General features: G+C 31.8%; 1 protein-coding gene across 1 annotated transcript in view; it reads left to right on the plus strand.

The window, feature by feature from the left end:
* Positions 1 to 20559, plus strand: part of LOC145297775 (magnesium-dependent phosphatase 1-like) — a 55999-nt gene extending 35440 nt beyond the window's left edge. The window contains exons 2-6 of the mRNA XM_080144026.1: positions 1781 to 1841; positions 4012 to 4122; positions 12381 to 12488; positions 14159 to 14244; positions 19317 to 20559. Of these exons, the coding sequence (XP_080000152.1) occupies positions 1781 to 1841; positions 4012 to 4122; positions 12381 to 12488; positions 14159 to 14244; positions 19317 to 19414 (464 nt within the window). The 3' untranslated portion in view covers positions 19415 to 20559. The remainder of the gene's footprint in view (positions 1 to 1780; positions 1842 to 4011; positions 4123 to 12380; positions 12489 to 14158; positions 14245 to 19316) is intronic.
* The last annotated feature ends 379 nt before the right edge of the window (positions 20560 to 20938 follow it).

Consider the following 20938-nt stretch of genomic DNA (forward strand, 5'->3'; position numbering starts at 1 on the left):
CTTCAGCCTCAATCATCACTTCGATACATGTCCAGAACTGGAGCATGCTTTTTTCACAAGCGCCAGCGAATACTTGGTGGATGGCGGTGATCAGGCTGGCTTTGGTGTTGTGGTAGGTCATGTTGGTGATGTTCTCGATGTATGACCAAACGAAGTGGTCCAGCAGGGGAAAAGAGGGGGGTGCAGTAAGAGAAGAGTACAAAGTTGTAGCAGTCCTTCTGAAGCTAAGCCTGGGTCTCTTTAGATTTGTGGGCTGGCGCCGAGTCTTGCTGCCGCACCCAGGGCCTGTTGTCATCACTTGGATCGGTAAAAAGCATGAGTTGTACAGTGGCGCATTACAATATTGCTCATTGAACATTGTGTTACTTTCAGACGTAATAGAAGACCCTATCGCCCTTGGGATTTGTACACAACTGGTCAAGTAGTAGACGGTCTGCAACAAAAAAAGAAAACCGGTTTTCATCAAATGGAAATGGAATCATGTTGTCTTTTCTAGGGTGATAATTTTATTGTTCCACCCTGTATTATTCCAGCCACAGAAAAAATAAAAGAAGGAAAGATCAACATCTCTACGTTTTGAATTGGAAACCATGTTTAATTTTAGAAAAGTTTCTAATGGGTAATTAATGTGTACAAGATGAAAAATATTTCTGTATAAATCTTGAATTATAAAAAGTTTGCGGACAAAGAGCAAAAGATCTTTCTCGTGTAGACGCAAAAAATTATCTGCAAGAATTTTAACAGATCCAGTATATTTATGGAGCGATTCCGGTTTCTGATTAGTTGCTAGTAGAATGTGGCTCTATTTGATTGGTCAGTTTCTATCGCTATTGTCTATAAATAGAACCTACCAACTTTCTTCAATCATACCCTCATTATTATATCCTCCCTATTATTTTTAATGTTGGACGATGAGTCTCTTTATTGCTTCGGTTGCTTGGAGACTTGGGTAAAAGTAGCAATCAAGAATCCGTTCTTGACAATCCGTCCAACAGGTGTGGGATCAGGAATTGGCCCGGTTCCTGTTGGACTGAGGTACACTGCCTGCGTATTAACTAGGAGGTTCACTCTCCCAGGCCTTGTTACCCGGCTTTCGGGTAGGGTAAGTATGACCTTCACCGAGGTGCACGACTTATATGATCTTCACCGAGGTGCGCGACTTGACACACAAAAAAATAACAGCCTCTTAATCACCTGCTAATGCACGCATCACTGTAACGTCCAATGACAACAACAACAACAACCTTCTCACTCGACCTGCCTTTTATACCACTATCTCAATCCCTCCTCTTGCGCATGCGCCCGTAGATTCCTGACAACCTCGAGACTTCTGCTTATAAAAACCCAAGTTTTGTTGTCGCGCATGCCTACACAAGGCACAAACACGTGAGCGTTTGTTTTTTTGGTAAGTACTACAGTAAGTTTATCACTTGCTGCCTGAGGCGCCTCGACCGAGGAATGCTAACGGGGGGGTGCCCAGCCAATTTTTGCTAGGCAAGAGTGTCCCTCTTTTAGGGGAGCTTGCTTGGCATCTCCACGTTCTGACCTTGTGTCATACCATGCTGAGGTGAGCGGCATGTAAATATCTAACCCCATTATTATATAAAAAATATTGCAAAACTATGACTACTACTACTACAACGACTACTACTACTACTACTACAGCTATTTCGGCAGTAAAATGTTAGACATATTATTCTTCTACCGCTGTTTTGCTCAACAGTTTAGAATTAACCACAGTGTTTGCGTTTTATAAATTTGTTTTTACCCTTTTTTTCAGATTACACCCTATGGCCATTCTGGGTGGATACACATGTTTCTCCACCCTTCACACTCAAGAGGTAGGTGTTTTCTTCTTCTTCTTCTTCAGGTAAAAGCTCGATGACTGTCAACATACGACAACAGAGCATATATATAAACAAACAAAATTTTTTTCGCATTCCAATAATCAAGATTGATAAACAAACTGGTTATTTTTCGTATTGAATTCATCGGACTACTGTTCTTATCTTGAGTGCGATTTTTCACAATATTTCGGCCGATGTAACCTCCGACCTTCTTCAGATGTATATTGTTGAACTCGGGAATGTTTCTGTCATACTCGAGAATTAGAATGGAATTTTGAACGGAACCCTTTATTTACTTCACGAGGGGCGTAGTGTGCTCTTGTTTCGTCAGCCATGACTGGATAGAGGTCCTGAGTAATTCGCAATTGTATTTTTTGGTTACCCATACTGAGGATTGAACCTTCAACCTTCAGGGGAATATCACTTTTTACAATTGATGTTCCCAAGTACTCTAACCACTGCGCCACAGGTCCTTGCTCAAGATGAGAACAGTAGTCCGACGAATCCAAATAATACGAATAACCCATCCTCATCTCAAAAATTCAGAAATAGTTATTTTTTTTTTTTTTTTTTTTGCATAGCGATTTCTAAGTCTGGCTGAAATTTTGCATAGACTTTTGTTGTGATTAGGTGCAGCAAGCTAAGTATTGTGGTATCTGTTTTATGCACTGTTGGGAATTAATAGGGATTAGTCACCACAATATGTCATTTACTCTAGAAGTTTTCTCAGGAACTACTGGGACGATCTGACTAAAATTTTGTACAAACCTTTATAGTGATGCGGTGCAACAAACTAAGTATTATGGTATCTGTTTGATACACAGTTATAAAATAATAGGGATTAGTATTTAATGCAAAAATGAGCACAAATTTAACCATCAATTTGACATAAAGCACTCAACCCAAGTCAACAGTTTATAACTTTTGGTTAAAAAGCCTTCTATATTATACTAGCAGGGATACCCGGTATTGCCCGAGACATCCGGCATCGTAAAATAGGCATCAATTTTTCCGATACTGATACCGATTCCGATATCCCACAAATCTTCCGGTTTTTTTTTGATTTTGGACTCTGATTCCAATTAATCGTCCCAACACTAACACATACATGATGGCAGCAAATTCGTTTTCAAACATTGCCATTACTTGATATAGCACACAAAAAAAAAGGTATACAGAAACACAAAAACATTTAGTGATAGGCTGCACGAAGGTGGCTTTTAAGCCCTGCCAAACTCTGGCATTCTTTGGCACACATTGTGCAGACATGTGTGCCACTCGCAGCAAGTTCTTGATGTTCACTTCTATGTATAATCAAATGCCGCTTCAAACCACCTGCTGTTTTATACATCCGCCCACAGTTGACCCAGGTTAGCTCTGGCAATACAAGACTGCTTTGTGGCCTACTGCGCCGTTGAGTAGTATGGTGGCTCATCAGCCAAGCTCTGCTCAGACATAATCTTCTGCACACCTCACACTCCAGACCAATTTGGCGCCCCCGCCATTCACGGCTCCTTTCACCCTCCCTTTCCGGATATCACGCTTCAGCCGCTCATACTGGGCTCGATCTGCCTCAAACTTGCCCACACCTCCCCGCAAGTTCCTTCTCCACTCTCTGCGATCCAAAGCAAGACTCTCCCAGGTTCTTTCTCACATTTTTTTAAGGTGGACCTCAAACAATCTTTGAATCTCATTTTAGGCTTTTGAGCCAGACATCTTCCCTCGGCGAGTGCGCCATAAAGGAGTTGTTTGGGAAATCGAATGTTTAACATCCTCACCATATGTCCACTCCATCTCCGTCTATGTTTGATAATGTGAGCTTCAATGCTTAGACATTGGGTCCGTTCAAGCACCTCCATATCACTAACATACATTTACCTACCCACACCTAAAATTCGCCGTAGGGACATCTGGTGAAACCGCTCGAGACGTCTCAGATGCTTCCTGTATGTTGTCCAAGTTTCACAGGCATAGAGAAGAGCAGAGAAAACGCATGCGGCATAAACCTTAATACATACATACATACATACAGACATACACACTCACAGACATCTCTCTTTTATATAATAAAAGAAGAAAAGTTACCTCTCCATCTGTTCTACTTTTTAGTTAATTTTTAACAAGCTGAAAATTCTAGTTTATTTTTTTATTTTTTGTCTTGAAGCAATGGAAAAGTCTTTGATTCTACTGGGGATCAAGTGAAATATTATCCTGAAGTTCCTGCGGTGCTACAACAACTTCACAACGAAGGATACAAACTTGGTATTGCTTCAAGGTAAGTCTTTCTGCAACAAAGCAACGAAAATGGAATTTCTTCTTTTTATAAAAATCGTAAGAGAAAGAAGTTTCTTCTTTTTATAAGTTTGAGAAAATACGATCCAACATTTTTTAACCAGTAAATTGGGACTATTTTTTTTTTTTATTAATCCCTCTACAAAAAGAGAATGAACCTGTAAATTCACCTTTGTCCGTTTGTCTGTCTGCACTTTTCTCAATAACTATGCCTTGGAATTTTTTGGAAATTTTGCACAAACATTAAACATGATATAAGTAAAAAAAGTAACAGACTGATTTTCCAGGAAAACTCCAGTTGCCCTTCCTAGGGGTGCCTTTCAGGTTAAAATGGATAAAATTGACACTTTTGTGCTTATTAAAAAAATTTGATACCTTGGATTTTTATAAAACTTTCTGAAAAGTTGTAACTGATTTCTATATAATTTTGTTTGTCTATACTTTGTGATAACTCTTGGGTGTGCCCCAGGGACATTTTTAGGGCTAATAAAAACACTCCATTCTTGGGACTATTTTACCATATTTGTCCAAAATTTTCTGTGTGTCTCTATTTAGCAGTTTTGCATGGTGCTGAACTCAAATTTAAATATGTTGAGGCCTTGGGGACTTTTGGAGCTAAATGGGGGGGGGGCAAATGATGGACTTAGTCATTTTTTTTTTTTTTTTTGCATGGTGCAGAACTCAAATTTACATATGTTAAGGCCTAAAACTGCAGTTTGTTCATTTTCACCAGAATTTGACGTTCCCTGGGGACTTTTGGGGCTAAATGGGGAGAGAAAATGCTGAACTTAGTCATTTTTTTATGCCTCGTTCACTGTGCACTGATGGGGAACCATGCATGCTTCACTTGTTTTTTTTATGGAAATCGTTCCAGACAAGGCATGAAGCCACTTGATACAAGAATTAAAGATGATTATCAGATGCATATTCACTTTAGTCTTGAAAAGACTGAGGCTATTGATAGGAGGAAAACAATCAGCAGGAAGAGAGTTCCACAAGCTTGCAGTTTATGAAAAGCTGTATTGCAATGAGCAATATCAAAGAAAACTTCAAGAGTAAATGTGGTATTGTGGTGACTAATCCCTCTAAATCTCTAATTGTGTATTGAATGGAGACCATAATACTTTGTTCGCTTTACTGTATCATAACAAAGACATTACTAAAAGCCTATTGGAATAGGAAGCTGTATTAAAATGATGTATCAAAACAGCAATTTGATGGAGACCAGTAGACCACCCAGAAAAACGAGCTGGAACAAAGGAAGCAGGGAATACATCAGACAATTCTGTAGAACACATGCCATAATAGTATTTATAAATAAAGACTGAGACTAGCAATACCATTCAGTTCTGTAAGAGAGGTGTTACAGAGAAGAAGCAAGGGATAGGCCAATCAAATTACAGGTACATTTCCACACCTCATCAAGAACTCTCAAATGGGTCAGAGATTCACCAGCCTAAATATGACAATCTGGTACTTGTACAGTTTAATTAAGACATTAAAAAATGAAAATATCAAAAAAAGGTTATATTGTATGTATCCGTTTTGGACTGAAAATCTCTGAAAAAAAATTTCATTTAATTTGATCGAGTAGTTTTTTTTTTTTACAGCGGAAAAACACGTTTTTATGACAGCGTGTTGAAGGTAGCCATTTTTGAATTTTTTGAACACGCCACAGGGAGATAACTCAGTTTAAAGCACCGACACTCCCTCCCCATCTAGCTTTTCTTCCTAAAAATCAAACCTTTTGCTTGATATCATAACAAATTGTTTTTTCGCTGTAAAAAAAACTACTTGATGAAATTAAGTGAAATTTTTTTTCGGAGAAGTTCATTCCATAACGGATAAACGGATACGTACAAGATAACCTTTTTTTTCGATATTTTAATTTTTTAATGTACAAAGGAATCAATAATTGTATTAGAATCTCCTACTGGCACTCCTACTCCATACCTGGTCCGATTGTAGATTTGTAGAGATAGAGAATCGCTTATTTTTCACTCTTTCAATCAATTGGAAACCTTTTATCTCAAATCTTCCCTAATATAGAAAATTTACGTAATAATATGATGGAAATATTCCAGGTGTTCCAGGAATTATGGGATTTAAGATTTAAATGGGTTAATGCGTCAACTGACACACAAAAAATTTTTGTTTTTTTCATGGTTTTATGTCAGGTTTGGTCTACTCTTTTTTCACAAAAAACACCCGTCTAGCTGAATCCACTGTGAAAAATTTACCCCACTCTTTATCTGTGCCTAAATCAAAACGTGGATTCCATGAACAAAGCTTCTTTCTTAGAACTGCACGCCTGTGGAACTCTGTTCCATCTGCCTGCTTCCCACCTGACTACCTACAACTTGGATGTCTTCAAGTCCAACATTAACAAATTCCTAATGAACCGCCCCCTTAAGTAAACACTTCATCAAATCTCCACACTAACGTATTGTACTTGCAATAACCCTTATCTCTGAGTGGCTTCCTGGCCTTGATAAGTGGTGACCACCATGTATAAAAAAAAAAAAAGAAAAAAAAAAAAAACTCTACGTCATTCTAAAAGATGGACAACATTTGAGTATGGGAAAGTTTCAAACTTCAAAGTTGAACATTTTTGGCTTACAAATCATTTTCCAAACACTCACTTGGTCAGTTTTCATGATAAACCAATAAATTGTTTTGTGGTTGGGATATTTTGGCGTTATATTGACAAGCACAAAAGATGAAAAAGAAAATGAAAAACAAACAAAAAAATTAAAACTATCAGAAGCATACTAGCTCGTAGTTTTAGGACGATTAATCAGTATCGTAATCGGAAAAATTTGTTCCTATTTTCCAATGCCGGAAACGATTCCTTTAATTATATTTTTTTTATTTGATTTTGTTTTTTAAAAAAATCTTCCACTGCTGGTAGAAATAATAAAATAATCAATATTTATTGATTTTAAACTTCTAGTAAAACTAAAATCTATAGATCACCCCCTCATAAATTTGTTTTTACATTTGAGAAAATCTATTCACATGTAAGACATAGTTTTGCGATAATTGGGAGAAAATAACCATTTCATAGTTAAATATTTGGAGATTTATAAAAAATTGGAATCAGGAATTTAATACGGAATCAAGAATTGTATCGGAATTGGAGAAAAATATTGGAACCATCTCGTCACTACTAGCTAGTGATGAGATGATTCCAATATTTATCCCGATTCTAATACAATTACTGATTCCTTTGTAAATTCCTGATTTCGATACAATTACCGATACTGATTCCAATTCTAAAATCATCTAAAAAGTTGCATTTTATTGTTTAAACTAGCAGTACCTGGTAACCGGCGTTACCCAGTAGAAGTGTGACCCCCGCCTCGATAAAAATTATAGTACCATTGTTATTGTTGCTGTTGCTGATCCTCAATCACCAACCTCCTCACGTTATGAATGGTAAGAACGGCTATCGGAATGTCAAGAATGGGTGGAGGGAGGTGGTGTGCAGGAGTATTGAGCAACCACCAGCCGTTAAAAAAAAAAAATTAAAAATAGCAGCGAGGAAAAAAAAAAAAGATAAGAAGCAATAGGCAGCCTGGCTCCGCAACGAAAAGTAGTTCATGTCAAGGTTTTATTAAAAAGCAGAAATTTATGTATGAACAAAAACATGGAACCCTATCCTATGTAAATGAAACAAAACTTCTGCTGTGTATTTATCTTTTATTTTGTATTAACTGAAATACTTGGTCTTAATTATTCCACATATAACCGTAAAAAAATACAACCTAAATATAAAAATTAGGAACAAAAACAAATGAAGGTTTTTCATTTAATTTTGATATTTAAAAGAAATAAACAAAAATAAAAAAATATATAACTGTATGAATTTGATAAAACTAATTAAAAAATTTTGATATTTAAAAGAAATAAAGAAAAAGAAAAAATATAACTATGAATTTGATAACATTAATTAAAAAATTTTGATATTTAAAAGAAATAAAGAAAAAGAAAAATATAACTATGAATTTGATAACATTAATTAAAAGATTTTGATATTTAAAAGAAATAAAGTAAAAGAAAAAATATAATAGTATGAATTTGATAAAACTAATTAAAAAATGTTAATATTTAAAAGAAATAAAGAAAAAGAAAAAACTATGAATTTGATAACATTCATTAAAACATTTTGATATTTAAAAGAAATAAAGAAAAAAAATATAACTAGGAATTTGATAACATTAATTAAAAAATTTTAATATTTAAAAGAAATAAAGAAAAAGAAAAATATAACTATGAATTTGATAACATTAATTAAAAAATTTTGATATTTAAAAGAAATAAAGAAAAAGAAAAAAACTGTATTAATTTGATAACATTAATTAAAAAATTTTAATATTTAAAAGAAATAAAGAAAAAGAAAAAATATAACTGTATGAATTTGATAAAACTAATTAAAAAATTTTGATATTTTTAAAGAAATAAAGAAAAAGAAAAAATATAACTATGAATTTGATAACATTAATTAAAAAAAATTGATATTTAAAAGAAATAAAGAAAAAGAAAAAAAACTGTATGAATTTGATAACATTAATTAAAAAATTTTAATATTTAAAAGAAATAAAGAATAAGAAAAAAAACTGTATTAATTTGATAACATTAATTAAAACATTTTGATATTTAAAAGAAATAAAGAAAAAGAAAAAAAACTGAATTTGATAACATTAATTAAAAAATTTTAATATTTAAAAGACATAAAGAAAAAGAAAAAAACTATGAATTTGATAACATTAATTAAAAAATGTTAATATTTAAAAGAAATAAAGAAAAAGAAAAAATATAACTATGAATTTGATAACATTAATTAACAAAATTTTAATATTTAAAAGAAATAAAGAAAAAGAAAAATATAACTAGGAATTTGATAACATTAATTAAAAAATTTTGAATATTTAAAAGAAATAAAGTAAAAGAAAAAATATAATTGTATGAATTTGATAAAACTAATTAAAAAATTTTGATATTTAAAAGAAATAAAGAAAAAGAAAAAATATAACTGTATAAATTTGATAAAATTAATTAAAAAAATTTGATATTTAAAAGAAATAAAGAAAAAAAATATAACTATGAATTTGATAACATTAATTAAAACATTTTGATATTTAAAAGAAATAAAGGAAAAGAAAAAAATATAAGTGTATGAATTTGATAACATTAATTAAAAAATTTTAATATTTAAAAGAAATAAAGAAAAAGAAAAAAATAATTGTATAAATTTGATAACATTAATTAAAAAATGTTGATATTTAAAAGAAATAAAGAAAAAATATAACTATGAATTTGATAACATTAATTAAAAAATTTTAATATTTAAAAGAAATAAATAAAAAATATAACTGTATGAATTTGATAACATTAATTAAAAGATTTTTATATTTAAAAGAAATAAAGAAAAAGAAAAAAAACTGTATGAATTTGATAACATTTATTTAAAAAAAAGTATTCCTTTAGTTGGGCACAAATGTGCAACCAATAGATTATAAGGCGGGACCGCTACCCATTTTGCTACGAAATCTAAATTGAAATAATGTATTGTTTTTATTCTTTTTAAACCAAGCAATGATGCATTAATGAAAGTAGGTCAATCCATTGCATTCTTTTACTCTCTCTCTCTCTGCCGATATGATGATTTAATCGCTCTCTCTGTTCGTCTCGAAGTTTTATTAAGAAGCAGAAATTTATTTACGAACGAAAACATGGAATCCTATCCTAAGGAAATGAAACGAAACTTCTGTCATGTATTTATTATTTATTATGTTTTTTTGTATTAACTGCAATACTTGGTTTCATTTTTTTCACATATCTCCATTAAAAAAAAAAAAAACGTAATTATAAAAACAAAAAACAAATGAATGTTTTTCATTAGATTTTGTTATTAAAACAAAAACATAATTCGAAAACAAAGTATTCCTTTAGTTGGGCACGAATGTGCAGTCAGCAGGTTATCAGGTGGGACCGCTACCCACTGCGCTACAAAATCTGAATTGAGTTAATCTCATCCAAGGATGGAGTACTGTTGCCATATCTGGACAGGAGCTGCTAGAAAGGACTTATCCTGCCTTGATAGAGTTCAAAATAGACTTCGTAGCATCGTAGAAGATGTCCTTTTCTCTTCCCTGCAACCTCTATCTTGCAGGAGAGATGTTGCGAGTTTGTCTTTGGTTTGTTGTTATTTTCATGCAAAGGGAAGAAATTTGACTCAGTTTTTTTTTTTTTTTTTCAGTTTTAACAAAAGGCATTTATTACCAGTACTTTCCAACAACGCATTGCATCTTTTTTTTTTTTTTACAAGTCCTCTTGCACCAACATATTGTTTAAAAAGTCTCTTACTCCACCATCTTGAACATGTGCTTTAAAGTTTTTCATGTCAACACCTAGCCACACATTCATCTCATACCAGCACTTGCTTTTTGCAGTCGCCGCCCACGTGTATTCCTGTCACTTTCTGTTCACATGTCTCATTTTTATTCTCTTTTTTCTTTCCCTTTTCTTCCTCTGCTGTGATGTCACTTCGCATATTGACTCGGTCATTTGCATATGTGTTATACTGCTGTTATGGAGGGGCTTTCTTGAAACTATTTCCTTTGGGTATTTGTAAAAAAGAAAACATTCCAATTATCTTTATCTTTTTTTATCCCTCCCTATATATATAAAATGAACTCATTTTTTCCACTGTGACTTTGACCTTAATAGGATTAAAAATCCAAGACATTTCATGCAAATGTAATACGCACAAACTGCAGCACATTATATGAGGTGTGTTATAGGCCTATTACCTCTACACTTCCTCGATCATCGTAGATTCATATATTTTTTCTGGTGAGAGTTCACTGCCAAAATCAGTTAGAATCAATGGAAGCTGTAAAATCTTTTCTCTCTAATAAATTCCTCCTACCCTCACTACCACTTAATTGTTCACAAGGGACAGTACGAAAAAACACCGGTTTGGGTTTTCTTTACTTCGTAGTTGCTTTAAAAAACTGGAATGGCATTGTAACATTTCTTTTCATTCTATCTAGATGACTAAAAAAACTAGAATGGAATTTTATCGTTCATTTTCTACTGGGAGAAAAGCACCAATGGACTTAACCGAATCAAAGGGTTATTTATGCCATTTTTTTCTTTTCCACTTTCCGCTGTGTCTTTTTTTTGTTTTTCAAAACACGTTCATTTTTCCCCTGATTTTTGCTTTTTGTTTTTCCGATTTACTTTTTAAATAAGCTATACGTTTGTTCGCTGTTTTCTTTTTTTTTTTGTTTTGGTTTTTCTTTTTAAAATAGTGAACCAGTGTTATTATTCTGTGTATTTTTTACTTTAACCCCCCCCCCTTACACACACCTCCAAACAACTGGGCAACGCCAGGTATCCCCGCTAGTTACTTAATAAAATAGAAATGATTATTCCTGTGCAGAAAAAAACCTGATAGCTTAGCAAACGCAGAAGCCACATATAAATTCAATATGGTCAGACTACCAACAGTAGTCTGACCATATTGAAACCTACATCAGCTAATATCTGATGTAGGTTTTGCACATTATTATCAATCACTTTCATCCAATTTCATGAATTCTTATATTATTTCCTTGGAGAGTAACCAGGAACTTTTCTAGAGTGATCACAGTTTTTACAGCAGTACTGTCTGCATTTAGTCACAATTATAAAATGGTTACCTTTTACTGATTAGAGTAAAAACACATCTTAAATATGCATATATTTTCTCAAACATAAAAACACACTTATGACTTTCATCAGGTGGTAACCGCGACAGGATAGGAACTACGAATCTCCTAACTGCATTCTCAGCAATTATTGCCATCCATAGTTGTTGTCGGCTCACCAAAATTTTGGCCAAGTAAGTCTTTGGCCGGCTTTGGGTAGGATTGAAACCACAACCTTCAGACAATTCTCACCTGGAACCGTAGGCTTGTGAGTGGACAAGCCAGGGAGAAAATGGATTTCAAATCTTGAGCTGAGAGAATTAGCTCCTGCCTGCGATTGTAGCAAGTTTTGACTGCTACAAGTTATTCTTAAAATGGAGAAGAGAGTCTATGTTAACTGTTTTGTATTTTCACCTAACAAAAGAAAATGTGGTAGGCTTTTGCAATTCAACACTGACTGCAGAACAAATTCTTAGCTGAAAATTTCAAATTTTGGTCGTTATGCTATTTTACCAAATTTCTTCATTGTTTTTTTTTCTTTTAGAACCGGTTCTATCGAAGATGGTAAAGAATTAATGAAGTTGTTTGATTGGAAAAAATATTTTGAATTTTCCGAGATTTATCCGGGTAAAAAAACAAACCATTTTTCCAGGTAAGCATCTGACTTCCTTTGTTTGTGTACTTGTGATCCGAAAGAAATATTATTAATTAGTGCGACCCATGGAAATTCCACAGTTTTATTTTTAATTTGTTACATATTGCCCCATATATTCTATGGACATTTGGTGTGATTGCAGACCACATATTATTATTGCACCACTTTTGTTTAAACTGAAACATCTGTCTAAGTTAATGTATGGGGGGGGGTCTATATCCAAAACTTTATAGGTTTGTGACATGTTCTCATTCTGTGATTGGTGCGAATGCAGATATTATTCCACCACTTTTGGATGGAACAGGTACTACATTTTGGAATATTTATTTGCAGAAAATATAAAAAAAAATTACTATTTTAAATATATTAGGTAAAAGGCCATCAAAAGTGTGGGAGGAAAATGAGTCATGCTTAGTCACAAATAAGAACAAATGTCTATTCAAATCTTGACCAAAATCATCTGTTACCACAATACCGCATTCACACTAGGGACTCTCTTACTAAAGATATTTCCAGATTGATTAAGAATTTTATTTTTTATGAATCTATTGTACCTATAAAGTTGACTTTTTTTCACGCTCTGACATTGATATTAAAAACCAACTTTTTCTGTTTAGAAAATTTATTTCCCACAGAAATGATGTTGTGAGCCTGTCTCTGCTTTAGTGTTGTTTTCATGGCAAGTGCTCGTCTGAGCTCCAATCTATAAAATGAATAATTGTTTTAATATAAAATGAATAGTTGTTTTAATATAAAATGAATAATTGTTTTAATATAAAATGAATAATTGTTTTAATATAAAATGAATAATTGTTTTAATATAAAATGAATAATTGTTTTAATATAAAATGAATAATTGTTTTAATATAAGATGAATAATTGTTTTAATATAAAATGAATAATTGCTTTAATATAAAATGAATAATTGTTTTAATATAAAATGAATAATTATTTTAATATAAAATGAATAATTGTTTTAATATAAAATGAATAATTGTTTTAATATAAAATGAATAATTGTTTTAATATAAGATGAATAATTGCTTTAATATAAAATGAATAATTGCTTTAATATAAAATGAATAATTGTTTTAATATAAAATGAATAATTGTTTTAATATAAAATGAATAATTGTTTTAATATAAGATGAATAATTGTTTTAATATAAAATGAATAATTGTTTTAATATAAAATGAATAATTGCTTTAATATAAAATGAATAATTGCTTTAATATAAAATGAATAATTGCTTTAATATAAAATGAATAATTGCTTTAATATAAAATGAATAATTGCTTTAATATAAAATGAATAATTGTTTTAATATAAAATGAATAATTGTTTTAATATAAAATGAATAATTGCTTTAATATAAAATGAATAAATGTTTTAATATAAAATGAATAATTATTTTAATATGAAATGAATAATTGTTTTAATATAAAATGAATAATTGTTTTAATATAAAATGAATAATTGTTTTAATATAAGATGAATAATTGTTTTAATATAAAATGAATAATTGCTTTAATATAAAATGAATAATTGTTTTAATATAAAATGAATAATTGTTTTAATATAAAATGAATAATTGTTTTAATATAAAATGAATAATTGTTTTAATATAAAATGAATAATTCAAAAAACAAAACAAAATTTTTTCCAGATTCCATGAAAAGAGTAAACTGCCATACAGTGAGATGCTTTTTTTTGATGATGAACACAGAAACATTGTGGATGTAAGCAAATTAGGTAAGAATTCAGCATTTCTGCAGTTAAAAGGAATGTGTTTAGCACGAAACTATATCCAATCCCATATCTTCCCAAATTTAACAATATACATGCAGACTATATTATTGTAAAAAACCTTTTTCAATATATATTAGTGTTGACTAGAAAGTTCTAGCGGAATTTTAAATTTTGATTTCAAATGATGTATTTTCAAAAAAGGTTTTGTTATAATACCTTGACTTTTTATATCATTTTAAAAACGTTTTTTGCTCTAGCTAATCGTTTAAATTACAATCGATTTTGAATAATTATGTCTTTTTAAAATGTTGAATACAAAACGAAAAAAAAAAAAAAAATCGCACAATTTTCTTATTTCAATTCAAGCTAGGCTGAAAAGCTGCTGAAACAGCAAGCAATATCAACAAAGCATTTGGCCTAGGTACGCACAGCACAATGGTGGTTTAAGAAATTTTGTGGTGGTGATAAGAGTCTTGAAGATGATGGGCGTAGTGGTCGGCCATCGGATGTTGACAACGATAAATTAAGACCCTTAGTCGAAACCAATCCGCGCACAACTGTTTTATTTGGTTGGTTGTTTTTGTTTTACGGCATATCAATCTTTTTCAGGTTATTTAATGCCGAATCTAGTTATTTTGAGGAACGATTTTTAATGGAGTATATTTTTTTTTTAAGTCAGATTCTATTTAACCCATAGTTGGGACCCTAACAGGTACTACCACTCCGGGTCAGAGTGGACCTGGGAGCAATGGCAATTAAAGGGTGGCTCCACACTCCCCAAGGCCCGCAAGGTGGGGCCTCACCATCGGATATAGTTTTAGGTCATATCCAGGACCACAACTGTTTGAGAACTTGCTTCTGAATTAGATGTAACATGTACAACAATTTCCACCCACTTGAGAGAGATTGGAAAGCCAAAAACCTTGATAAATGGGTGCCTCATGAACTGAACGACAACCAAAAGAAACTATCTTATGAAGTGTCATCTTCCCTTCTTTTACGGAACAAAAACATGTTTTTCAACTGGGTTGTGACTTGCAATGGAAAGTGGGTTCTTTACGACAACCGGTGATGCCCAGCTCAGTGGTTAGATACCGATGAAGCTCCACGACACTTTCCGAAACCAGAATCGCACCAAAAGAAGGTCATGCTGACTGTTTGGTTGTCTGCGACTGGTCTCATCCATTACAGTTCTTGATTGCAGGCGAAACCATTACGGCGGCGAAGTACTGTCAACAAATGGATGAAACTCATCAAAAACTTTGACAGAATTAATCAACCGAAAAGGCCCAATACTCCTCCACAACAATCTCCGACCGCACATTGCTAAACCAACACTGCAGAAGTCAAACAAATTGGGCTACGAAATCTACCTCATCTGCCATACTCTCCAGACCTCTTACCTACCAATTATCACTTTTACAACATCTCAACAACTTTCTGTGAGAGAAATGCTTCAAAAACCTAAACCATATCAAAAAAACCTTCAACGACTTCATCGCCACCAGAACACAAGATTTTTTACGTTACTGGCATAAATACACTTGTTTTGCGTTGGCAAAAGTGTGTTGATGCTGATGGTACTTATTTCGATCAATAAATTTTGGTTTGAGCCGAGATATATTCATCTGAATTTAAAAGTTAAAAACCGCAAGAAGTTTTTTGTCAACCTGATATATATATATATATATATATATATATATATATATATATATATATATATATATATATATACATATATATATATATATATATATATATATATATATATATATATATATACTAGCAAAAGTACCCGTCGTTGACGGGGTTCAAAAACAGCCTACAGAAAATGGACTCTGATTTATGAAAGTATGATAGGTTATCAAAAGGAAGGTTTGTAAAGAGATAGCTTCGAATTTGGGGGTATCAAAACCAAAGCAAAATATGATGGAAGTAAAAATAAAGTAGATAAACACCATAGTTTATTATACCATACATGTTCACACTGAAACACTTATCACAATATTCTGTGGATCTATATTAAAAAACCTTGTCAAACTTTGTGACATATTTCCATTCTATGGAGGTCAGGCGCGAATGAACACCCCATAATTTTATTATACCATATTTCTTCAAACTGAAATATTATTATCAAAGTATACTTACGCAGATAGATATGAAAAGTCTTTATTAAAGTTTGTGCCTATTTCCATTCTATGGAGGCCAGGCGCGAACGCAGACCCCACAATTTTATTATACCATCCCTATTTAAGTTAAAACATACTTATCAAAGTATTATTATGTACATCTATATCAAAAACACTTGTAAACGTTTTTTTTAAATTTTTTATTTCCATTCTTTGTGGACCAGACGCGAATGCAGACCCCACAATTTTAATGAACCACCGTTCTGGCAGATCAAACATACCCATTCCTGTGTCTCGATACATCTTCTATCATTATAAGTAATCAGTTTTTTAAAATAGTCAACCCTATTCATGACCACACACACACACACACACACACACACACATTCAGCTTTATATTATATATATATATATATATATATATATATATATATATATATATATATATATATATTCATCTAATACATTATAATACACTTGTATAAATACCATAGTAATAAATAACTCTGAAAATAATTTTATATATACTTCACTTACAAAAATAAGTAAAAAATAAGAAAATATTTTTCTAAATAAAATAAAATAAATGAATTGCTATTTAATTTTTTTAAGTTGAATCTAAATTAAATGCAAAACTTTGATATGTCAATTTATAGCTCAGATTTTGAAACAATTAAACTCTTTTAATGTTGAGCATCATTTTTTCTCTGGAATTTGTATTCCATGAGAACCAATTTGATCAATATAAAATAACGTTTATATATATATATATATATATATATATATATATATATATATATATATATATATATATGAACACATACATATTTGTATGTATGTGTGTCTATGCCTGTGGGTGTGTGTATTAATATTCTTCATTATTCAGCTGACAACCCACCTACATCTTTAACCCTTATCCTCGAACGACTTTTTACCTTGATAATATATATGTGTGTGTGTGTGTGTGTGTGCTTATTTAATTTCACCCTTTATTTATACCAACACTTTTATTTATGAAGCTCGATGTATGTTAAATCTAACTACAGAGCATATACAAATAAATGACAAAAAGTCTATATTCCAAATTCCAAGATGTTGCTCATCTTACCGTTTATTTCTTTCAACATGTGAAAATGTTCTATTCTTGACAGCATCTGTTTCGTAGCACAGAAACAATCCTATAATTATTATGTCAATTTTGGAATTTTTTCCACCCTGACTCATCAAAAGAATAAGAACTCATGAGTCTTCTCTGGAATTTCTTTTACCGACATTATATTGTCATGCATATTTGTTTCTAAGCAAAACATTTCTATTTTTCTGAGAAGTATACACACAAAAAGATTTGATATTGATATAATAATAATCGATGATTGTTTCTGTGTAATGAAACAGATGCGTAAAAAATGTACTAGTTTTTATATGCTGAAAGAACTGTTTGGTAAGAAAAATAAATATTTGGAACTTGGAATGTAGCTATATGGTTATTCTTATATATATATATATATATATATATATATATATATACACCTATCCTATAATGGAAAAAGTTGACAACCATAAGAGCATTTTACAACAGCGATTTACCGACTGCCTTCATTTTTTTTTTAAATTATTCTCCATTTTTTAATACACCTTTCTTAAAAAACATTCATACATTTTCTTCTACACTACCAACATAAATAAATCACCCAGAAAATATGTTTTTTTCTAATTTGCGTTACAAATAAATAATTAACACGATAATAAAATGTATTGTTTTACTGTGTACGTTTTCAGCGTCCCATTTTTTTTTGCGTTTAAATTAAAAGATATATCAAAATTTAAATTTAACTTTAAGTATTATGATATCTGTTCAGTGCACATTTACCTATAAGTATGGCAAACCACTTATAATTCTGTAAGTATTTTTTTTTCAAAAATAAACAATTATAAACAGAACGACTCATAAAAATCTACCAATATTCTTTTTTCATTTTAATATACTTTCATAGAAATGTTTCTGTTATGTCACAAAAAATATTTTCTTTACGTCACAAGTGTCACGCTCATACATTAATTCCATAGCTAGTATAACATACTGACTCAACGGGTCATGGGTAGTCGTGTTATATTATATATTTACTAGTGATGGTCTATATTCCAAAATGTTGTCCATCTTACCATTTATTTCTTTCAGCACATTAAAATGTTCAATTTTTGACAGCACCTGTTTTGTGACACAGAAACATTCGTATAATTATGTTAATTTTTTAATGTTTTCCACCGTGACTAATCAAAAGAATAAGAACCCATAAACTTTAAAAGAAAATGAAAAAAATATAGGTGTGATTGCATTAATCTGAAAAATTGGAAGATGGCGTAAATATCATAAAAGTAGTTGCAACTACTCTTCCGATTTTTTTTCGGATTTCTGTTATCATGTCCATATTCTTTTTATTTTCTTTTAAAATTAACGCATTCTTAATTTAGCATACTGAAAGAAATAAACAGTAAGATGGACAACATATTGGAATTTGTAATATAGACTTTTTGTCATCTCTCTCTCTCTCTCTCTCTCTCTCTATATATATATATATATATATATATATATATGTGTGTGTGTGTGAGGAGGAGGATGTTATAGGTTGAAGCTTATGACAGCAGTTTTATAGAAAAACACCTCCAAATGATTATACTTCTATTTTTTTTCTTTTTCTGAAGATGAGATATACCTTGAAAATTAGAGAATTACATTTTTATATAAAATACATTTTTTTATTTATATTTTTATATTTATAATCAATGATAATGCACAAGTACCAAAAGTTTAATCATCAGTTGGCAATACCCACCATTTAACATTTGTCAACATTTATTCCATAGTTTGTTTGTTTTTATTTTTTTTTTTTTTTAATTTTAATTATTCGTTTTTGCATTTATCTGTGTTTTTATTTTGCTTTTTAGGTGTCACTTGTATTTTGGTAGAAAATGGCGTAACCAAAAAAGTTCTTCAAGAAGGTTTGGAAGCGTTTGCTAAAAATAAAAGAAAAGGAAACTGTTGACTTGTCTGTTATAGAACAAAAACAATATGGCTGGATCTATATCGGTTTTTTTTTTGTTGTTTTTTTTTTGCTTTGAATTTTATGTTCTGTTAAAATTTGAAAAAAAACCCAAACATTTTTAATAAAAAATAAAAAAAGAAGAACATATTGTATTTAAAAATAAAAAGTGATTTTTTTTTTTTTTTTGCAAAGAGAGAGGGGGGTTACACATCTTGGAAGAAGAAAATTGCAAATACTTTTTTTTTTCATTTTTAATTGGAATTCATTATTGAGATGAGTATTATTTATTAATTTATTTATTGCGGACTATTATCCTCATCTTTTTTTCAGTTATTTTTCACAACGTTTCCAGATGAGTATTGTCTGAAGATAGCGGTTTCAATCGTGCCCAAAGCTGGCCAGAGGCTTACTTGACCAAAACGTGCTGAGATGACAACAACTATGGAAGGCAGTTGCGCGAGCCTTTTCAAGTCTCACACAAAAACACGCGTTCACATTTCAAGCTATATTACTTGTCATATACATATGCGCACACGTCCACACACGTACATATATTCACGTTCGCGTACATACACTCACATTCACGTATATATTCACACACGCGCACACGTACACACACAGGGACGATGTCACTTCCTTTCAAAGGAAATCCACACATGCGCAAAAGACACTCCGGAAACGAGTATAAAAGAAAGAGCAATAAGCGGCTCCTTCTTTTAGGCCCAGCTTTCGAGCTGGTCAGTCTACGGACCGACCGCTCGTACCTCACACCGCTTGCTACTATGTGAGACAAAAAGCTAACAGACCGTACGTACACATTCTCACTCTTTCTCTCTCTATCTACTACTGGTCCCTGAGAACACCTTCACGTAGCTGACTGCTAACTGACGTCAACCCTCTATCCTTTGTCTTTGTCTACACGCTGGACTATCGTTCACATTTTCCACTACATCACTCGCTTCTTTTCCCACGCGCGAACAAACGATAGTGACCTGAACGTGAGATGAAGACACATTTCCTTTTTCCTTCTATAATACCAATCCCTCTCCAAACGATGGTTACACCTGCACGGACATGAACACATGTTATAACTAAAACGTTCATTCTTTCAACAGTAAATAAACGACGTTTATCTTGTCCATCAATTGAGTTTTTGTTTCCTTCAATTCCATTCAATTCATTATTTTCTTGTGACGAGTTAGGGTATTTTTTTTTTTTTTTTTTTTTTTACATAGACATCACCACATTATCAAGGCATGCAGAGGTGGATCAGATATAAATGTACGGAAGCTATCCCAATCAGCCTTAGTGTATCGATATACTGTACGATGGAGAGGTACGTCTGGGGACTTATTACATTTCATTTTTATCTTAATTGATACAACAGAGTCGTCGGAAGATCCAAGAGGCGACAGAACAGAAACTGAACATAGTTCAGGGCAAGTTGTGAGAAAAAGGTCTAGTAGGCTCGCATACTGGCCGTCATTGTCGGGCACACGGGTGGGTTCCTGAACAATCTGAGTG

The sequence above is a fragment of the Euprymna scolopes genome, chromosome 18 (genome assembly GCF_053919585.1).
Source record: "Euprymna scolopes isolate OS-2025 chromosome 18, ASM5391958v1, whole genome shotgun sequence".
Classification (NCBI taxonomy): domain Eukaryota; kingdom Metazoa; phylum Mollusca; class Cephalopoda; order Sepiida; family Sepiolidae; genus Euprymna; species Euprymna scolopes.